Source organism: Ornithorhynchus anatinus, chromosome 8 (genome assembly GCF_004115215.2).
Source record: "Ornithorhynchus anatinus isolate Pmale09 chromosome 8, mOrnAna1.pri.v4, whole genome shotgun sequence".
Classification (NCBI taxonomy): domain Eukaryota; kingdom Metazoa; phylum Chordata; class Mammalia; order Monotremata; family Ornithorhynchidae; genus Ornithorhynchus; species Ornithorhynchus anatinus.
The window spans coordinates 13847651-13863545 of record NC_041735.1 but is presented as its reverse complement, the minus strand read 5'-3'; the positions used below and the strand labels follow the sequence as shown (position 1 = coordinate 13863545).

The 15895-nt window shown below is 44.7% G+C and overlaps 1 protein-coding gene across 1 annotated transcript in view; it reads left to right on the top strand.

Moving 5' to 3' along the window:
• LOC100080288 (piezo-type mechanosensitive ion channel component 2-like) overlaps positions 1 to 15895 on the top strand; it is a 79960-nt gene that overhangs the window by 62608 nt on the left and 1457 nt on the right. The window contains exons 42-53 of the mRNA XM_029070344.2: positions 426 to 555; positions 2330 to 2477; positions 3674 to 3888; positions 7227 to 7385; positions 7850 to 7997; positions 9485 to 9673; positions 10391 to 10483; positions 10720 to 10889; positions 12333 to 12449; positions 13422 to 13501; positions 14124 to 14361; positions 15626 to 15894. Of these exons, the coding sequence (XP_028926177.1) occupies positions 426 to 555; positions 2330 to 2477; positions 3674 to 3888; positions 7227 to 7385; positions 7850 to 7997; positions 9485 to 9673; positions 10391 to 10483; positions 10720 to 10889; positions 12333 to 12449; positions 13422 to 13501; positions 14124 to 14361; positions 15626 to 15894 (1956 nt within the window). The remainder of the gene's footprint in view (positions 1 to 425; positions 556 to 2329; positions 2478 to 3673; positions 3889 to 7226; positions 7386 to 7849; positions 7998 to 9484; positions 9674 to 10390; positions 10484 to 10719; positions 10890 to 12332; positions 12450 to 13421; positions 13502 to 14123; positions 14362 to 15625; position 15895) is intronic.

Sequence of the window (15895 nt, the reverse complement as noted above, 5' to 3'; positions counted from 1 at the left end):
GATTAAACATTAACCACCAGGGAAGGAGGGGAGATGTAAAGGGGCAGTGAGTTTTTTCCCAGCAACAGTGCCCACGTGGTGTGGCACACTGTATTGGATGTAAGCCGCTTACATTATAACAGGAAAGGCAAACATATAAAGAATTACAGTATACCCATCTCCATCCTTCCTGCTCCTTCTACTTGCAGCTCCCAGGGGAAGAGTGACCGAGAAATGATCAAAGTCCCAGCGTGTCCAGTTTGGCCCTCTTTTCCCTGATGCCTGCAGCTGCACCGGAAAAAGTCCATCCATGTCTCTCTAAGCTTCGAATGTGGGTTTGGGAGCCAATTAGACCAGAGCTAAATCTTATTTTGGGGAAAGGAGTGAATAAAAGTTGTGATTTCAAAAACAGAGCTAGGAAAAATGGCATATTTTTCTCTGGCCAGGGGAGCTTGAAGAAGGGGGATTCAGGAAGAGATGGAAAAAGTTCCGGGAGCATTCCATTTCCAGTGAACAGTTCTCCATTCGGAATTTGAAAAGACTAATGAGAAGAACCAAGAAGCTGGTGATTAAAATGTAATTAAGACTTTTTTTGTGGTGGGAAGGTTGAGGGAAGGGGAAACTGGAGGGACTAGTTGAAGGGATGAGCAATCTTATCTCTCCCTCTGAAGGAGGAAATCCCGTCTAGAGTCACATAAATGGCAGAAAGGGGAAGCCAGGAAAGTTTTCCTCCTTAAGCAGATGAGGCAATCCAGGAAAATCAGTGTGAGTTGGGAAGCAGAGTGCCTGAGGTCAGGCATAAACCAACAAATTATTTAGATAAATTGGGTCAAATATATACCCTTTGGCTAAGAAGATTAGCTTTTAACAATAATAATATTTGTTAAGCCCTTACAATGTGTCAAGCAATGTACTAAACACTGGGGTAGATACAAGATAATCCTGTTGGACACTGTCCCTGTCCCACATGGGTTTCCCAGTCCAGGAAGGAGAATAGGAATTTAATCCCCATTTTACAGATGACAAAACTGAATACAGAAAAGTGAAGTAAGTTGCCTAAGGCCACACAACAGGTGAGTAGAAGAGCTGGGGTTAAAAGCCATGTCCTTTGAGTCTTAGACCGATGCTCTTTCTACCAGGCCACACTGCTTTTTTGGTCATTCATTCATTCAATAGTATTTATTGAGTGCTTACTATGTGCAGAGCACTGTACTAAGCGCTTGGAATGTACAATTTGGCAACAGATAGAGACAATCCCTGCCCTTTGATGGGCGTACAGTCTAATCGGGGGAGAGTGGCTTGCCCAAGGTCACACAGTTGACAAGAGGCGGACGTGGCATTAGAACCTAGGTCCTTCTGACTCCCAGGCCCAGGGCCTATCCACTAGACCACCTTGCTTCACTTGTCTGCTGCGTGACTTGGGGCAAGTCACTTCACTTCCCTGTGCCTCAGCTACCTCATCTGCAAAGTTGGGATTAAGACGGTGAGCCCCACTTGGGACACGACTATGTCCAACCTGCTCCCAGAGTGAGAGAGGGAGGGAAAGACAATTAGGGAAGGAAGTGGGTGGGAATGGAGAGAGAGGAAGAAGAGGCCAGTTACATGGAACAAGGAGAAAGAGAAGCAACGTAGCCTAGTGGAAAAAGCATGGGCCTGGGAGTCAGACGACCTAGGTTCTAATCCTGTCTCTGCCACTTGTCAAATGTGGGCTGGTGCAGCCACAGTAGTAGGGGTTGTTATTGCTGCTGTTGCTTCTGCCTAATTGGAAAAAGAGAAGGAGGCTAGGGTACCCACTCCTCTCTCTTCCCCTGTTGCCAGGCTGCCCTGATTCTGGCTGGCATGTCCTCTTTCCTTACCCTGGCCAAAGTAGAGCCCTAATGGGTCCTGCCAGGGATCTTGTGTGTGGTGAGGTAGAACCCCAAAAAGAATAACTATCCCAGCTAAATGTAGAGTCCCTGGTCTTGATATCTTTGGCTCAGTTATCTGAATCAAATACATTTTTGGCCTGAAGTGTGTTGTGTTCTGAATTCTCTAGATAATTTGCTAGTTGGTCTCCTTAAATCTCAGAAGGAAAATTTGTTTCTGAGCTTTGCAGGGAAATAAAGCAGGCAAACCAATCACACTTTCCAGCTTTCTACCTCCCAGGCAATAACATCTGTGCCCTGTTTCATTTTGTTGAGGAAACTCAGGATCGTTGAGCAGATCTTGGTTAGCTATGATTCTAATGATCTAGATTGTTAGATGTGTTATGCCTGTCTGTTTAGCTTATATGCTCCCTCATATTCATCTGGCTACCATTAGACTGTTACTTGAAAGTGGTTTGTGATTACTTTTATCTCTTCTTCCTTAGTGCCCTTCAGATTTATCTTCCTATCCGACAATTCTTCTATGACATTATTAACCCAGAATATAGTCCGGTGTGTGATACCTATGCATTGATGTTTCTGGTAGAAGTAATCAATTTTGTCCTTGTCATCTTTGGCTACTGGGCTTTCGGGGTAAGCATATCTCTGTTTTACAGGTGGTTTGGCAATGTGGGTCTGAGTCAGATCTCCTTGCAGATCACTGCCCTTAACTCTGGGCAGAATCCAGCAAGGAAAGTTCCCATTCTGGACTCCTAGGCTCCAACTCTATGACAGAAAGGTCCAGGGATGAGCCTGGATCTTCTGCCATTCCCACCCCAATTAAATGAAGAGGGAAGCCTCATTCCAGTCCACACCACCACTACAGTATTGAGCCATGACCCTGACCAACCCACCACCACGGTGTTGAGCCACGACCCTGACCAACTGGCCACATGAAGCTCAAGGGAGACAGCGACCACTGCTGGCACAAGCTGTTCAGCTGGGATTGTGGCTGTGGGTTCAGCGGTAAAAATAGCCCACAGATACAGTGCTGCTCTCCCATGCCAGGTTTGCTCCCCATTACCCCCTCACCCTGGGTCATCTGATGACAAATACCAACCATTTGGGGATATCTTTGCCATTTAAATTATTCTTATTTGGAGAAAAAAGTATAGTTATCCAAGCCTTCTTGAAGGACAGCTCCTCCAAGGGACCTTCCTTGACTAAGCCCTCCTTTCCTCTTCTCCCACTCCCTTCTGCATCTCCCTGAGTTGCTCCCTTTATTCATCTCCCTTCCCAGCCCACAGCACTTAGTTACATATCTGTAATTCATTTATTTATATTGTCTGTCTCTCCCTTTATATTGTTAGCTCTTTGTGAACAGGGAATGTGTCTGTTTATTTCTACATTGTAGTCTCCCAAGCGCTTAATACAGTGCTCTGCATACAGTAAGTGCTCAGTAAATATGACTGAATGAAGTAATTTTTGTTTGTTTGAAGGTACACTAATATGAAGTCCAGAGAACTCACCACAGCTTGAACTTAGCTATATCCAATGAGAGGAACATATTTTTTTGACAATTAAAATAGCATTCCACTCATCCTCTTATCAGTATGCCTTGGGGCCTCCCCCTTTATCCAAAGGCAGTTACCATGTTTAGTTGATTAAAGGCCCCCACTGCTGACTGGATTTTACAATTAAAGCAAAAACGAGGCTGTCTGAGGTGTCACACTCAATTCCCAGCTTTAACAATTTGATTCCTTTATGGTCCAGAGGGAACAAAGTAGGCATTTACCTCAAGGACTGAGTTGCCTTTGAATCTAACACTTTGGCCATTTCATTCTTCACAGAGATACTCTGAGAAAACAGACCTCAGCGAGGCTCTTGCAGAGGAGCACCTACCTGAAGCCTTCCTGCCGATGATCCTGATCCAGTTTGGCACGATGATCGTGGACAGAGGCCTTTACCTGAGGAAGAACATGTTTGGGAAGTGTGTGTTTCAAGTTGTCCTTGTCTTTGCCATTCACTTCTGGATATTCTTCATCTTGCCAGGAGTCACTGAAAGGTATCGTGGTGGTCTCGTGGGGTGGAAACTCCTGGAGGGTAGTGATCATGTCTACCAGAAGCAGTGTGGCCTGGTGGAAAGGGCATGGATATGGGAGTCAGGAGACGTGAATTCTCAGCCCAGCTCTGTCACTTGCCTACTGTGTGACCTTGTGCAAATCACTTTACTTTTCTGTCTTAGTTCCCCATCTGTGAAATGGGGAATTCAATGCCTGTTCAACCTTCCTACCTAGAATGTGAACCACAGTGGTCAGAGACTGTGTCCAATCAGGTTATCTTTTGTCTACCCCAGTGCTCAGTACAATACTTGGCATATAGGAGGCACCTAACAAATGCCAAAATTATTAGTATTACCAATAACAATATTACTACAATTACACAATTACTATGATTGTGTTGTACTCTCCTAAACAATTAGTCCTGGGCTCTGGACAGAGTAAATACTCAAAAGATACTTTTGATTATCTTAGAAGGAAAAATGTTCAGTTCCGAGGAGACAAAAAGCCATAACCCTTGAGGTCCAATATGCTGTGTGTAGACTGGGGAAATGAAATACAGAACTTTCGTCAGACTGCCACCTCCCAAGAAAATAGGAACTTTAATACTCATCCACCATAAATTATTATTTATCCTGGGCCAGAGGGTGAGTGGCTATTTTCAGTGAAATTTATTATTATGGAATTTTCAAAGCACTTAGCACTGAGGTAGATACAAGATCATCGACTCAGACACAGTCCTGGTAGACATGAGGCTTATAGTCTCTGAGGTAGGGAAAGAAGGTATCTTTTTCCCATTGCACAGATGAGAAAAGTGAGGTAAAATGAGGTTAAGGAACTTGCCCAAGGTCACACAGCAGGCCAGTGGAGAAACAAACTAGAACCCAGGTCTCCTCACTCCTAGACCCAGTTCCTTCCACTAGGTCACATTGCCTTGCCCTTCCATTGTAAATTTTCAATATAACTGCACTAAGGACCATGGGGAATATACTTACTCAGGAGTCTCTTCTTATATATGAGCTTTGACTTTTTATCAGTCATATTTGAGTGCTACTTTGTACTAAGTGCTTGGGAGAGAACAACATAACAGAGTTAGTCGACATGTTCTTTGCTCACAATGAACTTGCATTAGCATGGTAGTTACACTTCCTGCTGAGAAGCTGCCTAGGGGTCATGATACACCTCTTCCGAGGTCTTGATTTTGCCTTGAGGTTTTCTAAGCTTCATGTATCAGGACTTGCAGAGCACTCTACTGAGTGCTTAGGAGAATACAGTACAAAAGAGTTAGCAGACATGTTCCCTGCTCCCATTTTAGTAATAAATTCAGCAATAGAATGTGATACCTAAGTTTAGGAATCCATTAGCTCAGACATTTCTCTCCTTATCTGATAGGAATGAATCAATCATATTTATTGTCTACTGGGTGCAGAGCACTGTAAGTGCTTGGGAGAATCCAATATAATAGAGTTGGAAGACCCGTTTAAAATGCACTCTGCTCTTTTGAGAAAAGAGGAATTGTTATATGAGTTTTCAGAGATGGACAGTTGAGAGAAGGCTTCTTTTTTCTGGGTGATGCATTGTAAGTGGTTAAGATTGGTGTAATGGTATTCCTTCAGTGCAGACCGTTCTTGTTTTGACAGGTCCTTAAAATAGTTCAGTCTCTGGGAGGGAGCAGAGTGGGAGCCCAGAGCTGTGCTCTCCAGCCAGGGATTTTTCATTAGTGCAGCCTCTGGAGTCATGAAAGAATAAAACAGATTCAATAGTTACACTGAATGGAACCAGGATGTGTCTTTAGGAAGCTTTTTGAATAAAAACTTTATGAAGGATGTCATTGTGCTTTTCTGAAGGCCCAGCAATAAATCAGTGGTATTTATTGAGCACTTTCTGCGTGCTGAGTACTGTACTAAGCGCTACCAATGGAATTGGTAGATATAACCCCTGCCCATGAGGAACTTAGTCTAGAGAAGATGTGAAATCTAATAAATGTTCATTAGAGGGTGTGTGAAATCTCACTGTGACACCTATATGCATACATACATATATCCACCCATGCCAAGTTGAAGGTGGTAATAATAATAATGATGTTTATTAAATGATTACTGTGTGCTAAGCATTGGAGCAGATACAAGGTGGTCAGGTTGTCCCACTTGGGGCTCACAGTCGTAATCCCCATTTTACAGATGAGGTAACTGAGGCACAGAGAAGTAAAGTGATTTGCCCAAACTTATACAGCTGACAAGTGGCAGAACCGAGAGTAGCACCCATGACTACAATGGTACCACAGTGAGATTTCATCAGTGAATACGGATGCAAATCAGAAGACCTAGGTGGCCCTTTTTGTACTGTGCCCTTGTGAAGTTTGCCATTTATTATGCTGAAAGATCTGCTATTTTTAGTACCTGAAACTATTTCTAATTCTGCTTTATGTTACTACGAACTTTCTGAAGTTTCTGCCCGAAAAGATCCACCCATTTCTGATTGCCACCTCATCTAAGGTTGTGTCTCATTGACTTAAAAATGCTTCTTCTACCTCCCTTGTTTATGGCTCCCTGCATTTCACCTCAACAGCTCCTTGGGTGCATTTTCCTCTCATGTGCATTGCACTCTCTCATGGCAGTCAGCTAATCAGATGTTGATTCTGTTCAATGAGCCTGCCAGATCTCTGCATAAATGCTTTTCCCCCTCCTCTTCACTATCTGTCTTGAAGGGGGCACATGCTGTGGTTATGATAGATGAGCATTTGTGGTTTAGAGGTAAGCATTGAGCCCTTAGACACTCAGGGCATTGGAATAAATTTGAACACCTTAGGAGGAGAAGGAGTGTAATGGTATTTAAGTGCTTTCTGTGTGGAAAGTACTTAGTTTTGTGTCCTCGAAGTGACTGTTGGATTGTGAAGCCATCACTTACTCAGAAGAGGAAAAATATCTCCTGAGGAAGGGTTGCCTGCCTCTCTCCCATGAGCTGCCCTGCACCAATATGTCTTTATTCACTCAGTACTGAACTGTCAACTCTGTAATTGGTTCGTTTACCCTAAGTACTTTTCTTCTTTCTGGGCATCTTCTCTTTACGTTGTCTCCTACGTTTCATATTGAGTCCATTTTCTACAATTTTCCAAAATTTTCATTTGTTTTTGAGCTATAAAACTGGAGTCCACCCCTTGATGATACTAGATTGAAGAGAGACAGACCATTTCCAACCCCCCTCCCCATTTGGGGGTTCAGGGCATAGCTAGATAATATGGCTTGGCCTGATGGAACATAGTTTTGAATAAATGAATGTTGATTATTGTAATCAGTATGACTATAAAGTATTAGTGACAACTGTTCTTTCTTTTCACCTGCAGGAGGTTTAATCACAACTATGTGGTTCAGATTTGGTACTTTATAAAATGTATTTACTTTGGTCTGTCGGCCTATCAGATCAAATGTGGTTACCCCAGTCGGATCATGGGCAACTATCTGACCAAAAATTTTAATCTCACCAATCTCTTCCTATTCCAAGGGTAAGTGAGGAAAGGATGTTGGCCAAAAACTCTGGGTTCCACTCCAGGCCTCCATGGTGCTTTCCTTGGTCGCTAATCTCCCCGAGAATCTTGGTGCCTTGACGCCTTTGAAATGTCAGGAGCATCAGTACCTGGCTTCTCACTGCTCCTAGTTTGTTCCAATGGAACCATCTGCTGAGGAGTGAACCCCTTGCACAAAATGTCTAGGGGAGCCAATGTGTGTGTGCCCAAACTTTGTATTTACAAAGGAAACAAAGACAGTTCCTTTCCAGGTAGTAGCAAGATAATTTCATGCTTCTCCATAACTCATTTTCCCTCATTCTCCTTTTCCCCTTCACAAATATCCTCAGATGAACACATCTCTCTCCCCCAACACCTCACTCACCCTTCCCTTAATCTGACAGATTGAAAGCTATTTGGGGAAGATTCAAATGGTGGTTGTCTGGTGTTTTCTCTCATGCCAGTTTTCGGTTTGTGCCTTTCCTGTTGGAGCTCCGAGCTGTCTTGGACTGGATCTGGACTGACACAGCCCTCAGCCTCTCTAGCTGGATCTCTTTGGAAGAGCTGTATGCTAATGTTTTCATAATGAAGTGCTGGAGGGAATCAGAGAAGGTGAGTGATAGCAGCTGATGGATCAGTGTGGCTTAGTGGTTGGGAGTCAGAGGATGTGGGTTCTAATTCCAGCTCTACTACTTATCAGCTGTGTGACTTTGGGCAAGTCACTTCACTTCTCTGTGCCTCAGTTCCCTCATCTGTAAAATGGGGATTGAGACTGAGCGCTCCATGTGGGACAACCTGATTACCTTGCATCTACCCCAGCACTTAGAACAGTGCTTGGCACATAGTAAGCGCTTAACAAATATCATCATTATTATTATTAGGATAATTTATTAAGCATCAATTGTAGAGCAGAGTACTAAGCATTTGGGAGAGTTCGACAGAGTTGGAAGACATGACCCCAAGAAGCTCATGATCTAATGGGATGAACATTCACAAAATAATTTATATATACAAGAAAATTGAATAGGGCGAAGATAATTCAGTGAGGTTAACCAATGGCCTCCCCATTCCTTGTAGGTGTCAGCCCTTCTGCAACACTATTCCCTTCCTCCCCTCCTCCTTACCATACCATCAGCTTCTTTCAGCAGGGCTGACTGGAGTCCAGTTCCAGAGACTCTCTGGTTTCTGTTTACCAAGGGGTTAACCGGAGTTTACAAAGTGCTGGCCTGGAGGCACAACAGGACCAGCTGTGCTGGGGGAAGCATGGGAGGCAAATGCAGCCACCTCCCTGGGCCCCAAGCTTTGGACTGCTCCCTGCCCTAGGAGCAAACCCCTTGATGAGAATGACTGAAAGAATCTTTATGCTCTCTCCTGCTCCCGTGTGTGTGTTTGTATGTGTGTGACTGTGTAGCGAGGTGGAGGGTGGTGGAGCAGGTGGTGGTGCCATGCCTAGTCATTTCTGGAGACAGCCTCTTGGGATTTCTCTTCCTTTTGGGCTCTTGCCAGAGCCTCTTGAGCTTCCCCACAACTCCAGGGAAAGGAATTGCCTCCCCTGCCCTACTGCAACCCTCTTCTTGCCCTCTCTGTGGCCAATCTGGTTGAGGGTGAGATGAGCTTCAGTGTGGGTGGTGGGTGTCCTCTCCATCCCTTCTCATAACATGGCATCCAACTCACGTCTCCTCTATTATTCCTTTCAATCAGGACTCAGAATTAGGCTCTCAATCCTCCATGCTGAGCTCTTAGCCTCCCCTCCCTGTCAATGCCCTTTTATTTCAGCCTTGGCATGATCCTGGCTAGGATGGGGGTTTTTCTTCCTGCCCCTTTCACTCATCTAAAAGAAAATTTCCTCTTTGCTTCCACCTGGAATTTGCTGAGGTTTGTGTACTGAGCAGTTTGCAGCATGGACTAGTGGGTACAGCATAGACCCAGAAGTCAGAAGGACCTATGTTCTAAATCCTGGCTCTGCCATTCTGACAGTTGTGTACTGTGTGACCTTGGGCACGTCACTTAATTTCCCTGTGCATAATCATCACTAGCTACTGGTCTCCAAAGTTATGGTGGTTGTGTCTTACTGCTTTCTTTTCTTCCCTTCTTTGTAGAAATATCCTCAGCCACCAGGACAGAAGAAAAAGAACATAGTGAAATATGGAATGGGAGGCATCATTTCATTTGCTTTGATTTTCTTCATGTGGTTTCCTCTGGTTTTTATGTCGCTGTTAAAGGCTGTGGGAGGATTGACAAATCAACCGCTGGGTATCTCGGTCAAAATTTCAATCAGTGGTTATGAGGTAATGAGAAGGGAAGAGGGTGAACTCTGTGTGTTTGTGTGTGTGTGTGCGCCCACGCGCATGTTCATTCGTGTTGATAGAAGTCCTAACTTTTGCAGTCCAAGCCACAAGGATCTGGAAAGTCACTGTCTCATTTCTGTAAAATAGCTGTAAGGGTTTTGTTCCCTTTTGAATGTCTCCCCTGACTGCGGAGACGCAGAGCCATGCCACCTGGTGGGTGCCAGGTCTATGGTGGGAAAGAAGCTAAAGAAGCTCGCATTTGGGAAAATGGCCCATTGACCTTCCTCTCCAGTCTCCTTGAGGTGGAATTGGGTGGGGGGGACTCTTATTCTGAGTAGAGATGCTGACTTGATTTGGCATATCTAGTCAGGGGAAAACACAAAACTGGCTGAAGAGGAAACTAGGAAAGACAAATCCAAACCCTAGTTTTCTCAAGGTATCAGTGCAGCATGATGTACTTCTCAGAGGAGTTCAGGGATCCAGCCCCTTAGAATGACTCCCGAGCAGCTCCGGCTCATATCGCAGGGAATCTGCAGACTGACCTGAGCCTCCAGGGGGCCTCTGCTGCCTGGCAACACTCCACAAGACTTGGCCCCTTTCTGATCGAATCTGTTGCTCTGTCATGGTCTGGATTTTTTTCTAACCTTGGCTGGGAAACCTGAAAGCTCTGCTCTACTGAGAAGCAGGATTCTAATATTTCTCTCATTTCTCTTGTAGTCTCTGTTTACTATGAGTTCTCAACAGCAGAATTTGGCTCCCCTCTCTTCTTCAGCCTATGATGAGTTGACATATCGCTATGCCCTTCATCCAGTGAGTATCACTAAGTCCGCAAAGACGTTGTCTAGGTAGGTAGCACCGATTGTCTGGCCTTGAGTTGTTGAGCAGGCCCTTGACTGCCCATGCTAGACAGTTGAGGAGCCTTTTGCACTTTCCTCTGAGGAGTACTTTGGGAAGTCGGGGAAACAGGTTTCCAGATCAGTTATACGCAATTTCACATTTTGGTCTTTTCATTCTTCCTTTTCACCCTCACCCTGGCTTATCCTAAGGAAGCGTTGCAGTTTATAATGAACTATGAGCCGGAGGACATCATTGTCGCAAAGATCAAAGGGAATGCCAGCCTGCTGTGGAGTATCAGCCCGGCCAACCGGGAAGCCATGATCGCTGAGCTATCCAATGCTTCATCTATCTATGTTACCTTCTTCTGGACCATTCAGAGGTTACAAAAAAGAAAAAACTGCACAAGCATGCTCTTGGGTCTCAGAGTCCCTCAGAAACAGGACCTTCTCATCATGCTTGTAAAAATACTATGACAAGACCATTGTGAGAGCAGAATAGGGAATATTGTTCGTCAGTCCCAGCTACAAAGGGTGTCTGCAGATAAAGTAGAGTCTGGGGTTTGGTATTTTGGGGGAAAAGGCTGAGTGGCCCTACTAGAATTGTCTATGGACTCTCGAGTTAATTCTTCCAGATGGTAGAACCGCATTGCAGAGTTTGTGTGTTTATAAATAAGGAAGGTGAAAAAGGGGTTTTTTAGCTCGCCCTTTCAGACCTTTCAAAAATAATTTTCAGAGCAAAGTTAATAGAAGAGAAAGCGGAGAGCATGTTTTTAATTTCCCAAACAGAACAGCTGTGCCAAAGGTCAGGGTATTTTTTGCCACCACTTGCCCCATCGTCATTAGTGACTGGAGGATTCTTTAAAGTCCTCTATATATGTATTGTTCAGTCCCCCAGTTCAGAATCCTGTCCATGTTAGTCAGATGCAGTAGTAGAATATTCTCAGTGGGAAGGCTACACGTGGATACTGCTGTGGTAGAAGCTTGCAATCATCTCATCTTAAAGCATTATGCCATTTGAATCATTTGAATCAGGAAGCCTGTTTAACATGCTCAGGAGTTCCCTTTCACCATGCTTACTTGATCATTATATAGGGGACTTTACGAACTTTATTGGGATCCAAATTCAGCTCCATTTTTGTCCTCTTCTCTTTCCCACCCATCCTTGCCCAGCTTTGGAACTCTTTAGGGTCTAGTTTCTGGAATAAAATCTGGGGTGGATCTGTTCTGGATCCAGTTAGTCAATTAATCATATTTGAGTGCTTACCATGTGCAGAACACTGTTCTAAGTACTTGGTAGAGTACAAAATAAGTTTTATTATGGTATTTAAGCGCTTACTATGTGGCAGGCATTATGCTAGGCACTGGAGTAGATACAAACTAATCAGTTTGGACGTAGTCCCTGTCCCATGTAGGGCTCACATTCTTAATCCTCATTTTACAGGTGAGGAAACTGAGGTACAGAGAAGTTAAGTAACTTGACCAAGTTCACACAGCAGATAGGTTGCAGAACTGAGATTAGAACCCAGGTCCATGCTCTATCCCCTAGTCTATGCGGCTTCTCATTGGCAGACATAATCCCTGCCCATAGGAACTTACAGTCTAAAGGAGAAGACAGACATTAATATAAATTAAAGATGTGGGCACAAGTGCTGTAGGGCTGAGGATGGGGTGAATAAAGTGCAAATACAAGGGCAGCCACAGGTTGGAGGGTGATGGGACAATTAGCAGAAATAAGGAACTGGAGGGTGCAACCCATCCCACTCAAACCTTCTCCTTCATTTGCTTATGCCTCTTCTGTTTCTGCCTTATTTCCCCTCTCTCAGGGATGTGGCTCTGGTCGAGAATGTGGAAGCATCGGGCAAGTACACGGTCTGCTACCAAGATAAGAAACTGAGAGATGAGATTGTCCAAATGCTGACCCATGTCAGGAAAGAGCCACTGTAGGTATTTTAAATTTCTCTCTGTGCTGTATAAAATCGTAGTTCATTGAGCAGTTATTTTCACACTGGTATTTGAGTGCTTACTGTGTGCAGAGTACAATACGAAAGAGTTGGTAGGCATGGAGTTTACAGTCTAGATGGGGATGCAGCCATTAATATAAATTGTGGTTATATGCATAAGTGCTGTAGAGCTGAGGAACAAGGGGTATTGTTGCTCGAAGGGGTATAGTTCCTAGGGTATTGTCATTATTGGGTGTCTCTGGTATATCACTTTACTGTGAGAGCACTGTAACAATTCAAGGGACCACCTACTAAGGGGAGAACTTCGTCAATTAGCAGGGGAAGAGTAGGCTGTCGTTTTGGGTGTGTCCTCCATCTGTAGTCACCTTCCTTTCCCTCCACCACCCTCATCTTCACCCACCTTAAACCAAAAACCTAGAAGGGAGAGCCAGAAAGAGCAATATTTTTTAACATGGTAAACTCTGCTTTATGGCATGAAAAACCCCACAAAAGTATTTTAAAATTTAGAAAATCTCCAGCCTTGTGAGAAACTTGCATTTACCACCCTCCCCTTCTTTTACTGTGAAGATAAGAGGTGTACACTGGAGGGAGCTTGGTCTGGCCACTGGAAAACATTTCTGCAAGATAGATCTACTTTCACAAGGGAGCAGGGTCAAGTAGAAGTTTTATATCCCCAACCTGAGACATTCTGCCGTGTCTACACCATCAGTGGGCTTATTGGAACCTGCATAATCTTAATTATTTCTCTTCTAAGGCGTTAAATACTCTTCAAATACTGTGTAAAATTGGCTGGTTTCTCTACCTTGTGTATGACTCTTCTGGTACTCATTTGGTAAATGTCCAATAGACATAATTTGTATCAATTCAGTTGCACTCTGTACTTTGTGTTTTAATCAGGCTCCAAAAGGGATCTAAAAACCTCACCCTAATTACTTATTTTTACTTTTAAAGAATTCTTCCAGGTTTAATACCAAAAGGCCTCAGGACCACAGCTGGAACAGAAGCTAAAATTGCAAAACGGTTAGAAACTGGTAAGGATTTATAGCCTTATGCTGCATGTTGCCTCAATCCATTTTCCACCCCACTACTGTTGGGACCTCTTTCAGAGACCTGCCTCTCTTCACCTAATGGTGACTGGAGGAAAGGACTGTGGCCCTGTCCAGAAAGATCCCTGGGCTGGGGATTGCTGCAACTCTGCCCCTATGGAGGCTGGTGTGGTATGGACAGCAAGTGCTCTTGGAAGGAGGTGACAGCTTCTGAACCCCGACTTTCTCCATCTGTAAAGCTGGGATGATTAAGAATTGCTGCCCTTCTTCACTGCCCAAGTTCAGGGAGATGATAAAACGAGCAGCGCTTCACATGAGAAAAAAAGAAATGTGATTCTGTGTTGTTTCCATTGGAGGTATAAGGAAGTGGGGTCGCTTATCCATGGGTCCAGATTTAAATCCTACAAACTTGCAGAAAGGTTTCTGGGGTGGCAGCCCTTAACAGGATGGCAACTAGCCCTATATCTGGCTAAACGTGAGATTGTGCTTTGGAAACAAACTCTTCATGACCTCGGATGGCTGAGGCCGATCGCAAGAGGCCCTGTGCCTCGAACCCTGCCCGCAGGTGAATGGATCGTAGCCTCATCCCCTTCTTTATCCCACTTAGCTCATTCAAAGCGACCCCAGGATATTGACAGACTGGCCTTCTATCGCAACATCACCATCTGGCTTCAGCGGCTTCAGGGCAACACATCATCGGACCCTTCCAAAGAGACCGAGTGGTGGGTCATTCAGGAATGGAGACCCAGCTGTGCCAAGAATAAGGGATGTGCCAAGAACCTGGAGCTCATGATCTACAACGACAAAGTCACCCCCCCAAGCATGGGCTTCCTCGCAGGATACGGGTAAGAAATCCAAGCAGAGGAGGTCCAGTCACTCCCACTTTCCCATAGGAATAGAGGACAGGAGTCCCTGGATAAATGAAAAGCCACAGCTACGTTCATTTGAGCTACTAGTTATCTGTGAGGCTGGAAAGGTGTTTTGGATAATATAAAACAGGGAAGGCAGGCTTAATCTAGTGAAAGCTTAATTCTACCATAGTTCACAAAATGGATAATCCACTATGGATACAGATTTGACGATAGCTCCACTCTTCTCCCCTCAATCTTTCATGGGGGGAAGTTTCCTGCCACCCCAGAGCAGTGTGAACAGTGAAATGGCCAAAAGTTGCTCACAGAAAGAGAAGCCAACATTCAGAAGGCCACAAGCTGAAAAATCAACTCCTCGTTGAAGGATCATTAACAGGAAATATCACTGACCACTCTTTCTCTGTTGAATTCTTACTATCCTGTTTTAAAACAGGTATCATTTAAGGGGGTTTAAGCACCTTTGTAACCCTTTTGCCACAAGTAGGAATAATAACGTTGGTATTTGTTAAGCGCTTACTATGTGCAGAGCACTGTTCTAAGTGCTGCGGTAGATACAGGGTAATCAGTTTGTCCCAAGTGAGGCTCACAGTCTTAGTTCCCATTTTACAGATGAGGTAACTGAGGCCCAGAGAAGTTAAAGTGACTTGCCCACAGTCACACAGCTGACAAGTGGCAGGGTGGGGATTCAAACCCATGACCTCTGACTCCTAAACCCGGGCTCTTTCCACTGAGCCACGCTGCTTCTCTTAGCCACGCTGCTTCTCTTTGCACACCTCCATCCAGCAATGGGCAATCTCCTCCATTTCCCTCTCTTTATACATGTAAAGATATAGGATGGACACACACACACACACACACCCCCCACACCCTCTGCCCCCCAGATTTATAAGAGCAAAGTCATCAGATGGGAAAAGTGTTGTTTGGAGCAGAAGGATAATGGGAGAACCAGGTGAACTGAGTTATTGTCGAGGCTTGTCACATTCACCACAGGCCTTGTTTGGGCCATTTTTGTGATGGGGATAATTGTGCCTATAAAACACCCCTTCCCAACACACACACTCAACCCACATGGTCTTTGGAAGAACAGTGTTTTAAAAATGCAAATTATCCTCTTATTATTAAGCCACCCTCCCTCATTTTTAGTGACAGCTTCCCAGGCATGGTGTTTTACAAGCTTGGACAAGCTAAACTGCTAAAAAGTGAGGACAACCCATCTTGTCTCTGCCTCTCCTTTCCACAGCATCACTGGGCTCTATGTCTCCGTCGTCATGGTTGTGGCCAAGTTCATCCGAGAGTATTTCAATGGCATCCCTCGCTCCATTATGTACGAGGAGCTGCCCAATGTGGATCGGGTGCTCAATCTCTGCACTGACATCTTCCTGGTCCGGGAGATGGGGGAGCTGGAGCTGGAGGAACAGCTCTTCTCCAAGCTCATCTTCCTGTACCGCTCTCCTGAGACCATGATCAAGTGGACCCGGGAGCCTGAGGAGTCACCCAAGCAGCCAGACGG